This window comes from Mugil cephalus, chromosome 12 (assembly GCF_022458985.1).
Source record: "Mugil cephalus isolate CIBA_MC_2020 chromosome 12, CIBA_Mcephalus_1.1, whole genome shotgun sequence".
NCBI classification, from domain to species: Eukaryota; Metazoa; Chordata; class Actinopteri; order Mugiliformes; family Mugilidae; genus Mugil; species Mugil cephalus.
This window is the reverse complement of record NC_061781.1, coordinates 14992591-15008127: the sequence shown is the minus strand read 5'-3', so window position 1 is coordinate 15008127 and position 15537 is coordinate 14992591. Positions and strand designations below refer to the sequence as shown.

General features: G+C 42.7%; 2 protein-coding genes across 4 annotated transcripts in view; one reads left to right on the top strand and one right to left on the bottom strand.

Moving 5' to 3' along the window:
* Positions 1–9391, top strand: part of pde11a (phosphodiesterase 11a) — a 36636-nt gene extending 27245 nt beyond the window's left edge. Inside the window, exons 15-20 of the mRNA XM_047600044.1 lie at positions 383–483; positions 696–773; positions 882–945; positions 1187–1261; positions 2167–2250; positions 7035–9391. Of these exons, the coding sequence (XP_047456000.1) occupies positions 383–483; positions 696–773; positions 882–945; positions 1187–1261; positions 2167–2250; positions 7035–7268 (636 nt within the window). The 3' untranslated portion in view covers positions 7269–9391. The remainder of the gene's footprint in view (positions 1–382; positions 484–695; positions 774–881; positions 946–1186; positions 1262–2166; positions 2251–7034) is intronic.
* A 1139-nt stretch (positions 9392–10530) lies between these two features.
* The window catches only part of agps (alkylglycerone phosphate synthase), a 28816-nt gene continuing 23809 nt past the window's right edge, over positions 10531–15537 (bottom strand). For 2 of the 3 annotated variants that reach the window (XM_047600768.1, XM_047600769.1), the window contains exon 20: positions 10531–12213. In XM_047600768.1, the coding sequence (XP_047456724.1) occupies positions 12092–12213 (122 nt within the window). In that variant the 3' untranslated portion in view covers positions 10531–12091. The remainder of the gene's footprint in view (positions 12214–15537) is intronic. The other variant, XR_007113849.1, reaches the window with a different exon arrangement.

The window sequence follows — 15537 nt, the reverse complement described above, 5'->3', positions numbered from 1 at the left end:
ATTTGTTTGTGTTGTTGTTGTTTTAGCTTCTTTTCCTTTAACTAAATGTAATCGATTTGGCCAAACTTTGTGTTTAAGGTTAATTATGTACTTGGTTGAGTTTGGATTCCTTTACATAATAAAAAAGATCTAATATTGTTTTGCATAATACAAATTAATTAAACGAAATTACACAAACAGAACATTTTAAATTATAAATCATTCATTCATTCACGCAAAGAGATTCTACTCCAACTTGTTGCTTTAGTTAAGTGCACTCAAGCTCAGTGTAATCAATAATTCATCTAGAAGCCTGGTCGTTTACATCCGTCTCTTTGTGCGCGGTGTGAAAAAGGGACATTATGTTGTGTTAATCGTGTTATCTCTGTATGTGTCTCCGCAGGGTCACAATATCTTCTCCAACCTGTCGTCCACGGAGTACAGCGACCTCATGCAGCTGCTGAAACAGTCGATTCTGGCCACGGACCTCACGCTTTACTTCGAGTATGTTCTGCTAGATACAAATTAAATTAAACTTTTAGTGGGACGTTTGTCCAGAGATGAGTCCAGAGCGCTGGTAGACTTACAGTGAAGCGCACTGACAGCAACCTGGCCCATCCCTGGACACTCTACATTTTCTTTTTTAGGTAACACCGCCCCCTTGTGGATGTCATGTATTTTACAGCTGCATGAAAAGATAATTTCCCTCTCCCCAGGAATAGAAACATGTTCTTTGAGCTGGTCAGCAAAGGAGAGTACAACTGGAATGTGAAGAGTCATAGAGACATGTGCAGGTAATGTGCATCGCTGATTAAAATTTAATTTAAATTTCATATTGATAGTTATTATTAATAAGATAAATCTCATTAATACTGCATAAAACACATCCGTCTTCTTCTCAGATCCATGATGATGACAGCGTGCGATCTTGGTGCCGTCACTAAACCCTGGGAAATATCACGCAAGGTATGTATATGATATATGAAACAGAAACAGTGTGTGGGTGTATTTCCAAACTATTGATATTGAGCTGAAACAGGTGATTAATCTATAATTAGCTGATTATTTAGGCAATTCTTAAACACAAATTACAACATTTGCAAGCTACAGGGATTTAGGAAATTAATAACAGCCAGTTAATCAGTTAAGGGATTTAAAACCTCAGATAATATCTATGAACGTGAGCCCTTCTCCATCTTTTTTTCAGGTGGCAGAGCTGGTGACGAGCGAGTTCTTCGAGCAGGGCGACAGAGAGAGGCTGGAGCTGAAGCTCACGCCCTCTGTGAGTAAATCAAGCCGTCTCTGCTTTTGTGCCTTTTGCAGTTTTTTTTTTCTTTCTCCCTCACCTCTGCGACCTCTGAGAGCTGATGATGCTGAAGATGTATTTTTTTCTCCTCCGCAGTTCCCAAAAAAAACCACACACTGACTGCTGAGGGAAACATGAGCGCTCGTGTCTCGCAGTGTGAGAAAAGTGTGTGGTCAGCTCGAACGCTCGCTGCTCTGCAAAAGAGCCGGGGGTAGCAGTCATTCTTAAAAAAAAAAAAAAAAAAAAAAATTGCAAACACTGACCTTTCTATTCATTCAGCTGTAAACACACACAGTGTTCTGGTGCACTGGAACTTTATTAGTTTTGACTTACTTCTCATTTAGGTGCAAAAAAAATTAAGTTATTAATAATAAATTCTAGGAAATACTATTTTTACTGACCTCCAAGCCGACCGAAGACTCTTTAACTGAGGTGTTTTTGAGGCGTAACTGCGTTGCAGGTCCTTTGAAAGAGGAAAACCAACAGCTTTCTATGTGCAACTAATGGCTGTTGAGTAATCGAGCCAGGCCACATTGCCTCCCCCCCCCTCCCCTGGAATAACTAATTTAGTAGCCTCAAGTCTGCTGCTTGTGTCAAACCTTTACCGCTCCGCGTGTGGGTGTTGGAAATTAAATATTAACTTCTAAGTCGCGGCCAGTAACTATCTCTGAAGCGCAGCCTCCGTGGAGCCTCTTAAGCTCAGGCTGAAGAAGAATGGAGGGAGCGTAGAAAATGTAGGTGAAAAAAAAAATGAAGGGGAATTTTCATTCAGCGAAGCGGGAGCAGCTGCACCTTTGGGGGCTCTAAGCTTGCGGCCTTTGTGTCTCCTCCGCTGCGAGCGCACAAATGTAGATGTAAATAAATTGTCTTTTGTGTTTCAGGCAATCTTTGACCGAAACAGGAAAGACGAGTTGCCGGGGCTCCAGCTGGAGTGGATTGATGGAATTTGCGCGCCGCTGTATGAGGTGAGAGCGCTCGAAGGCTCGCCGCTTTCAGGCCTTCATTGTGCCACGTTTGTCACTCATCCGCCTCTGACATCAGTAGTCGCTGTCCTTCCTCGGCTATTGTCCCCCCACCTCCCCGCCCCCCCACCCCCGCTGACGCAGGCAATGAAACTGTCACTAAGAACTATTCGACTTTCTTTGCAGACGCAGATTTCTTGCTGAAAGAGAAATGCTTTTCATTGAAAGCGCTGGAACAGCTTCAAGGTTTCATCCAGTTCTTTTGAGAACAGCCGAGTGTCTGCGCTCTTTTCTGAGAAAAAAAGGGCTCTGAGGTAGTCGAGCGTGTGAATGGCGCCGTGATGCAAGTCGGGTTACATCCGCGTCAGTAAGACAGTGCACTTTGGGCTCCGCTGCACGGTAATGAAATTAGCAAAGGACTGACTCTTGGCTGCACGCTTTCCTTCAGACATAAGAAAAAAAAAAGATGGATTTAAAGAAGAATCCCAGCTCAGCAAATATTAGGATCACACTTATAGGAAATTAACTGAAATCTACGCTGTGTCCTTGCTGATACAGTCATGTGCGTTTTCGAACGGCATTAGCAGAGGCCCACTTGTCTCTCCCACTGCAGACAGCGGCGGCTGTGTGGGAGGAAAAGGAACCCTGACTTACTGAGGAGACGAGCCCCGTTAAGAGAAGAGGCATGTTGGACTTAAAGTCATGAAAGTCTGACAGAAGGAGAGTTGTGAAAGGAATCAAGGATGAAATAAATTATTCATCCTTAAGGCGCTGGCTGATTTTCTCTGCTTTCGCACTGTGAAATTACGCGCCAAGACCTTTCTCTGTTTCGCCATCACATTGAACGCAGTGCTCTTACTCATCAAGAGCAGAAAACATATCACAGATTACATTCGCGCCCGCTGAATTATCCGAGGATCAGTGTCAAAAGTTAGAGCGGACTAATCTTTGCAGGGCTGTGGTGTCTCCATTGTTTGCAGCCTGTGTAGCTCAGATAAAAAGCATCAAAGCGGTTATGTGGTGCCTGCGTGGGGGGTTTGACTCCACGCTGCCTCATGTAAAAGACTGATGTTTGGAGAATGCAGATACGGAGCTCGCGATCATGTTGCTGCCAATTAAACTTGCAAGGGGGAGAACAGAGGAAGTTCAGAGGGTTTTTGTCCGTGGGCGGGAGAGATCTCGTTCTTGATCTCGCTGATCTCCTTCTCCTGGTGGTGGCTCGCTACTTTGTGGAATATTAATCCCCTATTATATAACCTTCCATCTTTACACCCCGCCATATGACAGCGTCTCCTTCTCTCTCTCTTCCTCGTCTTCTGAGTCAATCCCCACTGGAATAAGGAGTCTTTGCAAACCAACCTCCTAGAGAGGGTGTTTGCTGTGGAGAAATTGTTCTTGCCCTTTGAAAACCCGCAGACAAGACAAGTTCTGATTCCATTTTGAAAATGGCAGCTGTACGTAGACTGCATGCAAATTTAATGATTTAATATTACAAATTTACACCAGTCAGCCACAGCATTAAAACCACCGAGAGGAGAAGTGAATAACATTGACCATCTTGTGACAATTCAGTGTAATTTGTGCTGAGAAACTTTTAGACCTGGCATTAATGTGGATGTTACTTAGACATGTACCACCCACCTTGACCAGACCAGGCACCCCCACCACATAGCAATGACACTCCTTGATGGCAGCAGCCATCTCCAGCAGGATGCAGCCTGACACAGACACACAAACGGCTTAGGAACAACTCAAAAAACATGAGAAACAGCACAAGGTGTTGACCTGGCCTGCAAATTCACTAGATCCCAAACTGATCGAGTGTCTGTGGCTCCTCCCCTCCACTCATAGGACCCAAAGGTCCCCCACTAACAACATCCTGTTGCCAGACACCACAGGACACAGTCAGAAGGCCCATGTCCATTCTCTCATGAGTCACAACTGTTTTGGAGGCACAAAGGAGACTTACACAGAGACCTTGATGAATAAATGGGCTACTGCTAATGGTTTTATTCAGAACTGATTAAACAATTAACCGTTTGGTCAATAAAATACTGTATTGGCACCAATTCTCTGCTTAACACTGATCATCTTGTTATCATGGCACTTGTCACTAGGTGGAATATACTAACGAGTAAGTGAACTTTTTTGTCCTAACTGTTGATATGTCAGAAATGGAAAGACTTGAGCAACTTTGACAATTTAATAGCTAGACGCTAACTACTGAGATTACTTCTTTCACATCACTTTCACCGTTCCTGGCAGATGAATTAAAGGGTAAAATTTATGTATAACTGTTTCTCAATAAGAAATATGAAATAAAGTGTCAAAAAAAAGTAAATAAATACATGAGTCTGCCATAATAACTGTTAGACTGCAGTGAAAATATCAGCTTGTGTTCAGCAGTGGAAAACGTTTGCCATCATATGATCACATGACAAAAAAAAAAACAAAAAAAACAGCAACATTATCACTTTCAAGAAGCTGGGACCGGCAAATGTTTAGCTGTCTTGCATGAAGAATTGCTTTTCACATTTATTTTCTTTTAGCTAATTATTCAGCTCTATCTTACACCCCTGTACAACATGGCACAACAACTGCAGGTGAGAAATGAAAGACTGAAAGCACGAGCCCAACTAAAGCAGTCTGACCACCGAGATGCACATTGACTTTTCCCAAATCATGAGAACGGAAATCCATGTTGCGCTCTAATGTTCCTCTGCATCGCAGGTAAACTGCTCTATAATTAGCTGCGCACACATGCGAGCAAATCAAATATTAAGAATTATTGAGTCCCATGTTAAACCATATATTATGCATTACTCCTGATCAAGTGCCATTTATTTATTTATTTTTTTAAATAACAGCCTCTGTGTCTGAACCTTCCCACTATATAGAGATGTGTTCCAGGCAGCCGCCTCCACACGTGTTTTAATTGTTCATATAATGAACACACCCTCTGAATGTTAATGCATCTCAAAGTGCACGTCTGCATTTAAAGCTCAGTTAATTTCCAGGCGTGATTAGTGTTGTTTTCCCAAAGTGTTACAAAAGATTTGATTTCCTTTTCATGCATACAATACACAATCCCCAGTGTAGGTGGACAAAGCTAACATACATATTCATTCAGCTCATTATTAAAAGTGGCTTCCCTACAATATATGTGTAAAGAAAAAAAAAAGAAAGAGAAAAAAGTTGTTTTGTGGGTTGTGCGCCCACATGTTATAATTCCATATGAAACAGGGTTATTGAAACAATAACTAATTACACAGACTTCCCTAGAAGTCCAGCGCACACATAAGACAAAGCAAGAGCGAACAGAGGGAACAAAATCCTCCTGTCTTACCGGTAATTTATTAAACTGGTGGAAGACAGATTTGACGACGCTGCCACTTACTGCTAAACACAGAGGAATGACAAAGGCAACTAATCTCAGTCATACATGTGTCTCTAATCTTTAGAGAGCAGCCATTTAATGGACTGCGGCAATCAGCTGGCTGTACATTGCTTTTGTTGCAGCCGGCTTTTCCTACTTTCTAGTTTCATTCATTCAGAGCATTTGATGAATAATGTGCTGCTTCTCCAGCCCCACTCTGAGCCTTTCATGCAATATTGTTAAATTCAAGTCACACAACTGAGCGGACGATTTTCAGAAAAATGAGCAAAAATTTGAAAATCCTTAACCTTCTGAGACCCGAGTTTTAGTTGGGTACGCATTTTTAATTTCTCCAAGATATTTGGGATCAGCAGAACCTAAGAATAATTTTAAAAAAAGCTTGATGTTTCAAAAAGCAGTAGTAGTTTTTGAAAAAGAAAAAAAAAACTATGTCTTTATATGGATTATTTCATTATTTATATTATAATAAAGTCACCAATGTGTGACAAAATGTAAAACTGTCGATTTTAATACCTGAACATGGCTGAGTAAAACCAGAATTGTGAACAATGAAGTCCCAGTGTCCTCAAACGAGTACTTACTAAGTAGCGGTTGTAGAGGTTTTAGCTCATTGCTATTGGTAAAATTTGTTAAATTTGCGGATCATATAAAAATAGAAATGTTAATAAGCATAAATAAATACGTTTTAACCATAGAATTTGATAGATTTTTGTTCCTAATACTCTTTTGTCCTGTGATCGTCTGTAGAATGAATCTGAATCCTTTGCTACCACTAGATGGCAGACTAAAGTGTCCATTAACGAGGACGAGTTTAAATGAAGCAGAATAAGCTGCAATAAAACCTAAAACTTAATGTCCTCACATGACGCGCAGGGTCACAGGAGAGTAAAGATGCCTTAAACCATGATAATTGATGCTGAAAAAATTCAAGATAGTTAGCTAGCTAGCACTAAGCTAATATTACTACCTAGCCTTATTTTTGTAACACAGAGTGTGATAGTTACCTTTTCACACTGATTTCTTAACATTGTTAAGCTATTAGGTCCATGTGTAAGATAATTGTGTACATGCCTTGTCATTAACCAGGCTAGACAATTAACTGCAGACCAGCTCACAGCTATTTTTGATTTGTCATCATTTTTTTGAAATATGAAAGTGCGGAGTATGAAGTCTAGAATATTTTGGAAATGTCTTTCTAGAAATAGAAGGAAGCATAGTTAAACGGGTCTTTTGGCCAGACATTCAGCTGGTTGCAATCTGCAACCCGACCACTAGGTGCAACCAAATCCTACATATTGGTCCTTTAATGAAAAGTTGTATCCCTGTATTGCACATATACTTCAAGCATTCTCATCTTTCTCCCTCTTTCTCTTGTTTTTTTTTTCTCTAGACTCTGGTCAAGTTGAATCCCAAACTTCAGCCAATGCTTGACACAGTCAAGGCTAACAGGTCCAAATGGGAGGAACTGAACAAGAAGAGGCAACGCGGCCAGAGTTTTTCTGCACCCGTGAGCCCCTGCAGTGGCGACAGTACAGAAACCAGTGGCTGCCCTGTGGCCAAGACTGGAAGCACACCATGCTGTAGCGGCGAAGCTGAAGGCATCCCATCTAGGGCAGCTAGTTAGCTCCTGCCGCCAAGCTGCTGAGCTGATCTCTTAGCCTTTTCTCATTCTAAATGCAGCCTGCAACAGAGGCAGTGCAGTGCATGCAGAGGTTCTTCGGCTCTGCTCCTCTTCGCTTTTGCTACTAGAGATGAGCTTTAGACTTGAGTGTGGTGCTAACATAAAGGTTTTTCAGCTCCCTTCAGTTACCTCATGCTGAAGGCTGACAGAGCTGTGTTAGGCAAGCTTGTCAGAGCAGCTACAAATCAGCTGACGACACCATGTCAGAAAGGAAACTCAAACCACTGTGTCAACATGTCAACCAGTGAGCTAAGACTAACTATTCTGGGCATTGCACAGATTTTTGGCACAAGGCATGGAGAATATTGGAGACGAATGTTGTCTCTGCTGTGGTTTGTTTTGCTCTCAGTACCTCCTTGATGCTCGCATTTTGTCCAAGGTGACGGAAATATTTTTTTGTAAATCTGTAAATAGGCTATCAAGTTATTTACAAGTGCTGTTCAAAAAAAAATAAAAAATTGTTAAGGATTGGATTGTAATGTGGCCGTAGAGTTCCTGAAGGATGAAGGGGACAGTGCTTGCAATGCAAATTGAATTCCCCACTCCCTCCCTTCCTGTGCCTTGTTTTAAGATCCTAACGAAACATGCATGGCCTCATCGCTGAGGTTCTTAGATAGTATGGAGATCCATGTCGAACCATGCTGTATTTTTGCCATAATTTGTAAAATTACTGAAGTTACGTCTTGATCCCATGTAAGCCACCAAACATTAACATTTTAGACACATGGAAATAATATATTTTGCCCAGTTTTATAAGTGCAGGGTCTCAGCTTGTCACACAAACACACACAATGTGCCTTGATGAAGTTATTCTGCTAGGATGTTCATTTCTGCAGGAAAAGTCCTCTCATTTACTGATTTGACACCAACAGCTGTATCCTAAAACAAAAATTAGGTTACATTCAATATCAAATGCAGTGGTTAGACATTTTAAGAACACAAATGTTTGCTTATGGCAGTTGTTAAGATTAATCTGTTAAACAAAAGCCGCAGTCAGCAGCTCGACTAGCTCCGTCCACAGGAAACAAACCATTCTACTAACAAGTGTAATGCTCACTACTGATTTTGGTTTAATAAATACAGAAAGCTAGGAGTAAAATCAAAATGTCAGAATGATTTTTGACTATAACAAGTACTTTCGTGGTCTGTTTCAGTCAGACACACAACTTACATAAAACTGTTTTTTTTCCCGCACGTTAAAGGTTTTGGGAGAGGGTGGATTTGTTACCTGTGGATGGAGTAAGTTTTGCCATTTCTGACTGTTCCCAGCTTTTACGCTAAGCTAAGCTAAGCACCTACTGACTGCAGCTACACTGAGGGGCTTGGATCTTCTCAACATCCTATCAGTAATCAGGTGTTTCTTAAAATGTCAAACTGCTGCTTTAGTCAAATTTCTTTCCCAAAGCTCACAAATGCTACAAATCTCCAGAACCTTGAAGTACTGAAGTGCCCATGTAGTCACAAGCTTTTATTATTATTATTATTATTATTATTATTATGACTATTATTCTAAGTATTATTTTTGGGTGGGTGTTTGCCTTATGAATTGTGTTGTAGCTTTGTTAATTGGAGTTTAAAACGTGACTGTGCACATCGTGTGGCATGGATCTGTGTGCTCTACTGTATTTTAGTTGAAGAGTTCGATTGAAGTCAACCTTGAATTTGTTTGTTTATTTATTTCTTTTTTAATTGCATGTTTTATGCAGTATTGAACTCAACCACTTGCTAAGGATGTAGCAAACAAGTGAGCCAACAAATACCTCGTACTATCATCAGTAAACACCTTATCTCATCAGAAATGCATGACTTAAATTCTATTGCATCATGTTAACGTGAATTACTTATGAATATCGCTGTTCTATTTTTCTATTAGGTCTCCGGATGTGGCCAACTTCTACTCGTCTTTTTTGCAATGTAAACGTGCTTCTTGTGTTTCTTCTTTCCTCTCCCAGTTTGGACTCTGGATTTATTCACGGTGGGCTAAACTGAAAGAAACCTAAGGCATGAAAAGGCAAATGTGCAATGTTTTTGTTCAGAGTTTAAATAAAAATAAGCTGCTACCTGTGCCCTGGTTTACTCTGACACAAAAGTCTGACATTTTTTGCTCCCAAGTATTCATGTACAAATTTAATTGTACTTTTCATTTTATGCAAATTTAGACTTTTGAATTGCTTCAGCTTTGAGGGAACCACTGCACACTTTACAACTCTGTGATAGACTAATATAATACTACCCAGCAAAACATAATAAAATTACATGTGCAGTGACGCATCGGTAATAACACATTATTGTAAAACACTGCCATAGGGCTATTTTGTGTATTAAGTATTAATTTAAAACACTTTAAGCATGTTTTTACATCTTTAAATGATATTACTTAATGTTAACTTTAATATAAACGGCGTATTTTTATATTTCAGGAGTGTTACTTCTACTTCAGGCGCAAATTGCTTCCTCCATACTTCTCCAGTGCAGTGCTGACCTCATGCGGACAGATTTGTCATTGCACACACACTGTATCAATGAAATACTGCAGATACAAGCACATTTCATTGAGAGATCTTTGAAACTATAAAAAAAAAATTGAAATGCCTAATTTGAATAATGCACAGACTAGTGTCTTTGGAAAGACTGATATGTTTGGGAAAAAAAATAAATAATAATATGTGGCTGCATGCATGAATCTGATATCAATACCAATACAAAGATAATCAGTAATGAGAATTTATGTTTAATTATAAATTCCTCATGAATTATCTACGCCTGATGCCTCCATTCATACAATCCTCCATTAAAATGCAGCGTTAGAGCTGCAGCACATTCTGTGGTTCAAGGCAGCGCTCTATTGCTGTTGATAGGTGGCAGTGACGTCAGTGTGTGGGTGTTTGCGTGGGTGAAGGAAGATGACTCCCAAATGAACCTGTGTGTAAAATCAAGGAAGCGAGAAAGAGAGAAGAGGAGGGGAAAAAAAAGCCTGTCAGGAAGCAAAAGACAGGCTCTGTTAAATTCAACTGTGCTGGATTACCTTGAGCCCTGTGTGCTGCAGGTGGAGGCAGAGCAAACAAAAGCCTGGTCCCGGGTTCTCATTGACCTTCCTCGTAACGTCTGACAGCACCAATAAAGACCGAAGAGCTGAACCGGAGATGGCGCACGACAACGAGAGGGAGATTTATGCTCTTTGAATAAGAGAAAAATCCACAGCTAGGATGTTTTAGTTCAATTTATTGCACAAACAGCATTGACAAAATGTACTTAGATGTTACTATGTTGTTAGGAGTAGTGGAAAAACGGACAGAAAGGGTACAGCCGTGTAACATTCAAAAGCACACATATTTGACACGTGGGGATAAAATGGATCCCAAAATAGTCCTTATTATTCGGGGAAAATTTTTGACCTAAAAAAAACAAAACAAAACAATGTGACCCAGGAAATCTTGACGTACAGATCAGAAAAAATAAAGATTTTCCAGTAAACAGCTGTCTTAAAGATAAACCTTGCTTCAAAAGGAGAGGCTGAATGGTCCAAGTCCAGTATCAAAAAATAGCACATTACAGTATCCTTCGGAAAACACGTATTTTACACTAAACTATTCAACCGTTTGAGTCATTTTGGGGAAACACCAATTATACGACAAAAAAAAAAAAAAAAAGTTTCAAGTGTCTTTAGCGTGACGTGTTTGATAGAAGGTTTTAGCACTCTTAACAGTCGTGAACATCCACTATTTAGCGCTCCCGTCGTTATCTTTGCATATGCTGATTAAAAAGTGAACTCGCTGTGCATGAAAATGAGTATGAAAGTGGCGGTTGTGATGTTAAACACGTGTTTAGAGCATGGCCGCAAGATCTGATGAATCGAGTCTTTGGTACAACGTGAGCACCGGGATCCAGAGGCTTTAAACTGCAAAACATGATTATTAAAAGGAAACAGGCATGGTAGAAATGGCTTTTTTTTTTTTCTCTCTTCCTCCCCGTGTCACTTTCTCAGTAACAAATGATGTCAGGTAAGCATTGCCAGTATGAAAAGTAAACACACACAAGGGATATCTCTCTTTGTAATCACACTATGCTTCTTCCAAGGGTCGCTGTTAATGTGGTGGTGCAGAACAGGAAGGGGCGGGGTTGGTTTAGTTGAAAAAGTTTATCACAAGAGGCGCACACACACACACACATACACACACACAGACACTCAGTCCAAGAAACAAGTCTCATATGGCAATAGGTTAATACCACTGAAGGCAGGAGGACATGAAAAAATGCACGGGAGGAGACACTAAGTCACAGAGAGACTCGAGTAGGAAAAGGGGAAGGCAGACAAAAGCTTTAGAAAGGCACAGAGCTTTAGAAAGCGCATTCATCTTGAACTCACCACTAAAGGAGTGCCACACACACTCGAGAGGAACATAAAAACAAATAGTACTGCTATGTTGGCAAGGATTATTACGGAAGTGATTTAAGGAAAGCAAACATGACAAAAACATGGTTTCTTTGCATCATGTCAAGTTGTATCGCGGTCGTCGAGTTCAGAGGCAGAGGCCACAACACAACGATAAAAATGAGCTTCAACACGAATTGACGATGATTGTTACAGCAGTGTAAGTGCAATATGAAGTAAAAGAAAGGGTCTGGGTGAATCATTAAATGGCACCGAATGACACGTTGGAGATCTCTGTCCATTTTTAAATTCATGTCGAGTAATTATTAATGCAAAATCCACATGATGCTTTTTAGAAAAAAACTGTGAGTTAAAGATGGACAGGAGCAGGAGATTAGAGGAGGTTCCTGTTGCCGAAGATATTTTTTGGGTCCAAGAAGTCCTTGACGGACTGGAGCATCCCAATGCCGACATTGGAGACGGTCTCTCTCATCCACTCCTTTCGAAGTTTCCCCACTGAATGACAGAGGAGAGAAATAAATAAATAAATAAACCAAGGAAGACGACCGAGGGGGAGAAATAGAGGAATCGGCACGGCTGATTGCTCAGCAGGCTGCTGGGAGCCAATCAATCTTGTGAGAGTGAGTGAATAAACAGAGGGTGATAAATGCTTTTATTCAGAGAGGAGAAATGTTTTGCATGGCATGATTTATGGAGCTCAGCAGACTATCAAACTCATTAGGCTCTGTGTGTTCCCAGAGGAGGGGCCGGCTGGCGGCTGTAGCGGGCCGTCCCCAGCTCCCTCAGTCTTTGAGCCACCGCTTCCCTCCAATTCCCTCCCTCCACAGTCACCGGGGTGTTTTTCTGTGCGCGTTTCTGTCTCATTGTGCACACGGGCGCACTCCTCCAGCTGACCTGCGAGGGTGTCGTGCTTCGTTGTTCCGAGCGCCGCTCTGCGCCCTGACACCGGCCTGATCACGGTTAGGGTGCCAAAGCCAACCGCGGAAGGCAATCGCACAATGGTCCTCTGTCAGCAGGACTTTGGCTTTCAGCCGCCCCCTCACCATCCCTCCTCCTCCTCTCACTCCGAAACCCCCCCAACCTGAGGAGTGAGAGCGGCTTCGGCACGGAGCCTAGTGAGGGTGCCCATTACTCCTCCAGCTGTCCGGTCCGACATACTCCACAGCGCCTGTGCCCGACAGGTTCTCGTCAGAGATTGCGGAGCCAGCGAGAGGTCTGGTGGCGAGTGGGGAGGACTGGGAAGCCTCACTCTTGTTCGGGAAGTTCAAACAAATCAGAAACTTTCAACTTCTGATGAGATAATAAAGCCAAAAGTATATATCTACTCTTTTGGAAAAGGCTCATTCAGTGAACGACGGTCGACAACCCTGATCCTAAACCCAAAATCAAAGCAGTGACTTATTAGAGGATTTAAGTAACGATTAAAATTATTTTCCTTTATTTGAATGGTGCAGCTGGGGGCTGACATACACCAAACATTTCTAACCCTGAGTGAAGTGAGAAGCTGCAAGTGTGTGAAAAGAACCACTGAAGTACAATATGAACTATGATGGCGTTTACTGTAGAAAATGTCAATTAATCTTCAAATATAACTGATTAACTGTAACTCTAAAGTAAAATACAGCTATTACCTTGTTCTAGTTTCTTAAAGTAAAAGTTTTGGTGCTTTTTTTTTTACTATTGGTTTTCAAGTGAACATGTGCAGGGTTTGGCTTAGGCTCTGAAAACCGACGAGGTTCTTTAAATATTGATCCAAAAATTATTATATTAGAAGAACAGATAAGTAAAATAACTGCCTTAGCTTCAGACTACAGTCCTGAGTCACAATGCAGTTACACTGTACGCAAAATATGCCACTAGTTCATAAAAAGCCCTGCACCTACACCTACTGCGGCACCTGGACAAAACAACGTGAAGAGCACCTAACGTTAAAGAGCCAAGAAACTTTGTTAACAACCTTAACACTAACTCAGTATGGGAAAGCAGCACTCAGAGGAAACGTTAACTCTCTCTAAAGGCCTGTCACTTTAAGAGAAACAATATCTAGAATCCAAAACTCGCAGAAACATAGGTTTGAGAACAGAGCTGCTCAGAACAGGTGCTGCTCGCTGGGTAAACATGCGAAGACAGGACTGTAATCACTTCAGATTAGATACAGAGGACTGAAAACGGGAAGGTGGCGTGATGGGAGGGTTCACACGCCTTCCCTTCCCTCTCGGGCTCCGCATCAGTAGCAGGGAGCCTCTGTGCTAACAGGGCGTGTTGAGAGAAGGAGGCCACCTTGACACATTACAGCGCCGCGTTATCAGAGTCCAGCCAGGAAGCCCAGATGGGGATCAGCCATGAGGCTAGCGAGGCCCGTCTCCTGACAAAACAGGGCAGACAGCGGGGTCACGGGGGACTCTGATATCACGCAAACAACCAGATGGTGACAGAGGGACCAATCAGCTGCTGCCCAATAACTAAGAAAGTGCCGCGCTCGCCGCCGCCACCTCCTCCTTCCATCTTCCCCCTTGTCCCACCTCTATCCCTCCCTCCTTTTAGGGAAAGGAGGGAAAACAGAAGGTGCTGGAACTGCATCATTGCCTCCATCACTGTGATAATTTACACATCTATCTTGTCATATTCTCTCTTTTTTGCTTGCTATTGCAATCAATCTCAGCGGGCTCGGTGTGTGCAGCTGAGACATGCAAAGGGGTGCAGGTACCCATTTCAAAAAACTGCTTTCTTTCTTTCTTTTTTAAAAGAGTGATATTTATCTTGTGTGGTAAAGCCCGGGGAAACTCAGGGCAAACCGCACAAGGGCAACTTCACTAAATCAGATCTTTTTACCTCCTGAGCGCAGTGACCTGAGAGGAGCTGCAGCGGTCAGTCAGGGAGATCAAAGCCCTGCGAGGCCACGGGGTGAGGTGGGGATGCTGGGCACCCTGGCGTGAGCCTCACACTAAAGGAGGAGGAAGAAGCCGAGGCTCGGCCTCAACCCCTCAACATGCTGATCTCACACACGCCACGGGTTTCTCTGACAAATGGGGTCGGGACATGACAGACAGGGTAAGGCAGTGTCCCTGCGCTCCTCCGATACGGCCGAGTGTTGGGCGAGAAGCTGCGGTGCGGGGTTGATAGATGGATGACTCTCCTAGTGATGGATGCTCAACAACTCTTCACCGCTGCGACACCGGTGACCTACTTAAAGAGGACGTCCCTCCCGGCGCTCGGGCCTCCGGGGCCGGCCGATAATCCAACATAAAACGCCACTTTTAAGTAAGTTTGAGGAACCCTTCCTAAAGATAAAGCTGTTTTTGTTAGAGCCGCCGGTCGACACGTGGTGGTGTTAGCCGAGTATTGTGTCCCGCAGTGAAAAGAGGCAGAGCACTCCACACGCCCATGTTTCCCCTCCTGCGGCCGCGCAGCTCAGCGCTGACCTGCTGTAAATACAGGGCCACAAAAATGTATATTTCCTCGGGTGCCCTCCCACCTCCCCACCCTTGACTACATCTGTTTTGTTTGATACACAAAACCCAGTGAAACTAGCTCCATTTGTCAAGCGCTGATTGTGGGCAGACAAACCGGCCTGTCTGCGCCCAGATAGCGAGCCCCACCGTTATTAATCACAATTACAGAGTGGGCCTCGCACACGGGAGTCGCATCAATATCCCCCCCCCTTCCACCTCCCTCCCCCCCCAGTCACCTCCCCATGCTGCTCGGGGTGGCCCGGGCCACCGTTTGGAGGTCAGTATACAGCCGGCGATAACGGCAGCATCATTTACCCCGGCCCGCCGCCTCCTTTTTATTAGCAATCTTTTAATTTTGAACCCGTCC